General features: G+C 42.9%; 1 protein-coding gene across 1 annotated transcript in view; it reads left to right on the forward strand.

Annotated features, from left to right (window-relative positions):
* Positions 1-1504: 1504 nt before the first annotated feature.
* SH2D1A (SH2 domain containing 1A) overlaps positions 1505-3598 on the forward strand; it is a 22059-nt gene continuing 19965 nt past the window's right edge. The window contains exons 1-3 of the mRNA XM_077763503.1: positions 1505-1562; positions 1644-1732; positions 3461-3596. Coding sequence (XP_077619629.1) covers positions 1505-1562; positions 1644-1732; positions 3461-3596 — 283 coding nt within the window. The remainder of the gene's footprint in view (positions 1563-1643; positions 1733-3460; positions 3597-3598) is intronic.

Below are 3598 nucleotides of genomic sequence, written 5' to 3' on the forward strand. Positions count from 1 at the left end.
GTCTCTGGCTTCTCATTTACACAACAAAAGGGCATTCGAAAAATTAGCCTCATACAATGAGAAAGAATGAAATCTGGCCATGTGTAGCAACATGGATGGACCTTGAGGGTGTTATGCTGAGCGAAATAAGTCAGGCAGAGAAGGACAAATATCATATGTTTGCACGTATAGGANTAACACTGTCACAGGAGAATTCACACCTATAGATGAGCTAGTTGAAGAACAAAGTTAGTTTTGAAAGGTTAGAGAAGAAGATTTTGAAATGTCAGATCCACTCTATAAAACTGACCACCCTTGGCATCATCCTTTTAATCAACCTCGATTTAAGAAAAGCCCAGGGCATTTGAAATGAAGACAATTAGCACCTCAGACAGGGCATCCACATGCAAAATTCTGTCACTTCTCAGAGACCTCAGGAGGTGACAAGTTTAGATAAGAAGACACTTTCAACCTTGGCTGACAGTTTGTCAGTGCTCTTATATTTGACTTAAATGGCATCTATATTTTCAAGGTGGTAGTTTGCTTTAAACTGTGAAGCTCTCTTCCTCTCCCTCATGATTTTTATTTCTTAGGTCGTTGAAAAAACAACAAGAACAAAAATCTTTCCTCTGTTGGGTGAGATCTGAGGAAATAGCTCTTGCTTCTTGCACACAAATGAGCTCAGGCTATTTCCCTTCTGTTTCTCTCTCAAAAGTACTCTTGGCTTTGCTTTAAAACACAGAATGTGAAAGCTGGAAGTGGCCTTAGGGGTCATCTGGATCGAGTCCATTTGACAGATGGAGAAAGTGAGGCTCAGAAAGAGAAAAGTGATTTAGTGGGAAAACATGGAGTATAATTTGACTCTCATAATTGCCAGATTAATACTCCTTCCAATTTATTTTGCCATTCCACAGGTGGGTCAGAGGCATGTACAACCAAGTGTGTGTGCGTGTGTGTGTGTGTGTGTGTGTGTATTTTTCTCTTATTTTCTTGAGAGCACTAATTTCATTCATTCACTCACTCAACAAATATATTTAAGTATCTAAAATGTTCTCGATGGGGGGTGCCTGACTGGCTCAGCTGGTAGAACAAAAACATGTAATTCTTCATCTCAGGGTTGTGAGATCGAGCCCCATATGGGGCATAGAGTTTAATTAAAAAATAAAAAAATGAAAACAGAATATAAGAAAGTGCCAGACAGAAGACAAAGTGGTGGTGAATGAGGTACACAGAATTCTGCATCACAGACCCTACGTTCTAGCTCAGGATACAGGCAATAAGAAATTAATGAGATAATTCTGCTTCTAAGTGGATTATGCTTATATTTGGGGCCCATCCTTCCTCTTTCTCTGTTGCTTCATCTACCATCTTCATTGTTCCCCCCCTTTCCTCTCTTGTGGGTATGGCGAGAGAGAGAAAGAAGAGAGCCATTTCAGACCCTCCTTCTCCACACTTTCAAGCTCTCGGTGTGAAGTTCGGAATTTGCTAAAGTCAGGTTCAGTAATGGTGTAGCACTCGAGTGAAGATGTCAGTATTTTTCATCAACACTGCAATAGTGGGCTGGCCCAGCCGTCAGCCTGCTGGTGAGATGACAATGAGGTACTGGATGTGAGAGTTGTACTATTACCTTATAATTTATCTGTTCTTTTTTTATACGATTTTAGTTGTGCTGAACCCCATCGTACCTGGCTGCTTTGACAGGTGTGCTATTTTAGCAACACAGAACAAAACAGAACGAAAAGAAGAATGCATGGTACACTTTTGCTGTCAGATCCAGGTTGCTCTGTTCCTAAGTTTGTGGATGATTTGTTCAGGGTTGTTCAGAGACAAAACAAAGCAAAACTTGGGTTTCATTTTTACCTATGTGACACAATGTTATCACAATTTGCCTCACGGGTGGGCTGCTGGCCATATGGACTGAATGAGGGCCTGGCTCCACTTTCTTCTCCCGTCTTCTCCTTTTGTGTCCAAAATGTCACCATTGTGATGAACTTCTCTGAGCTAATCATTTGCCAGCTCAAAATATAAAGAGTTCAGGGCAGATTAACTTCTCAAGTCCTTAACATTGGTGTATGCATTCACTTATTAGATCAATTTCTTCCTTGGCCCAAAGCATGAAGAAGGGTGAAAGACGGACTTGACCATAAGCAAGTGAGATAGAAAGATTAGGAGACAATTCTGGCTCAGTTCTCCAGAGCTATCCCTAAATAATCATCTTGAATGGTGTTTTATTTTCTTTGTTTATTCTTGGTGTTGTAAGAGGCTTATGTTTACACTTCATCTACTAAGGTTGAGAGATTCTGAGGTTGGGTACGCTTCAATCAAGGAGAGTCACGGGGTGCCTGACTGGCTCAGTCGCTAGAACGTGAGACTCTTGATCTCAGGTTGTGAGTTTGAGTCCCATGTTGGTGGGTAGAGCTTACTTAAGGAAAAAAAAAGCCAAGTCACCACTAGCTGCCACTGAAATCTCGGAGGACTGTTCTCAAACCTAGGGGGTGGCAGACAAAAATCTGGCTTTGGTGCAAGGCATCTCTGTGCACCTGATCCACTAGTAGGGCATGTGAGGATTTAAAAAAGTGTTGTCTCAGCCCTGAGCCCCCAGCCTTACCATGTTCGCAAAGAATTAGGTGGTGAAGTTGTGGAAGAGATACAACAGACACGTGGCGTTGGTTATTTAAATTCCAGCTTTACAAGTATTTTGCATAATCACAAGGAAAAATGGAGAAGACCACCCAGCTTTGTGCATTAAACAAAGTCTTACCGCAATGAAAGAGGAGGAAGTTTGGGGGAAATATTAGTTAACAGCATGTTTTAAAATAGAAGCAATGCCCTATTTCAGAGAAGGACATGAAAGTTGAAAGGTTTTAAGAAATGAATGATAGCTTAGCATCAACTGAGGAAAAAACATACTCTATTCACAACAGAGGGTAAAATAATCAACACTCGCAACATGATTTGAAACGAGTTTTATGCCCCAAATGCTGAAAGGTGGGCCCTGTATGTCAAAGGACATACACGAGTCTACCTAAAGACAAAGCACCAATGAAACGATTCATTCTCGCATCTACGTCTCATCAGATAAAAAAATCTGGAGCATCTTTGGACAGAGGCTGATTTTTGTTCCTCGATCAGCACTCTGGGATCTTGGACAAGGAAGTAGGAGAAATCAGTATTTAATCGGGATCAGGATCACTCAAGAGGAGTCGGACGAGTAGAAAAGGAGACTGGCCCCATGGTGGCTTTTCACCTACTCCTTGTGACGGTGGAAGAATGTCCTGGCTGTGCTCAGGTGCACACCCATAGTACTGGTAGTTTCTGTGCTGTGGTCTGAGAGCTTTGGGTTCTTTCATTCTCTGTCAGCATGTCTCCCCCTGGCATGAAGGCAGTGTACAACTTGCCTCTATCATCAATCTCTTTGGGACGAGTGAAGCTAAGTCATCCCCGGTGGCCCCTGGGAAAACTGCAAGAACGGAAGCATTAGCAAGCATTCCTATCCCCACATNCGGTGGCCGTGTACCACGGCAAAATCAGCCGGGAGACGGGCGAGAAGCTCCTGCTGGCCACGGGTCTGGACGGCAGCTACCTGCTGAGGGACAGCGAGAGCCTCCCGGGCGTGTAC

Source organism: Crocuta crocuta, unplaced genomic scaffold (assembly GCF_008692635.1).
Source record: "Crocuta crocuta isolate KB4526 unplaced genomic scaffold, BGI_CrCroc_1.0 scaffold482, whole genome shotgun sequence".
NCBI lineage: Eukaryota > Metazoa > Chordata > Mammalia > Carnivora > Hyaenidae > Crocuta > Crocuta crocuta.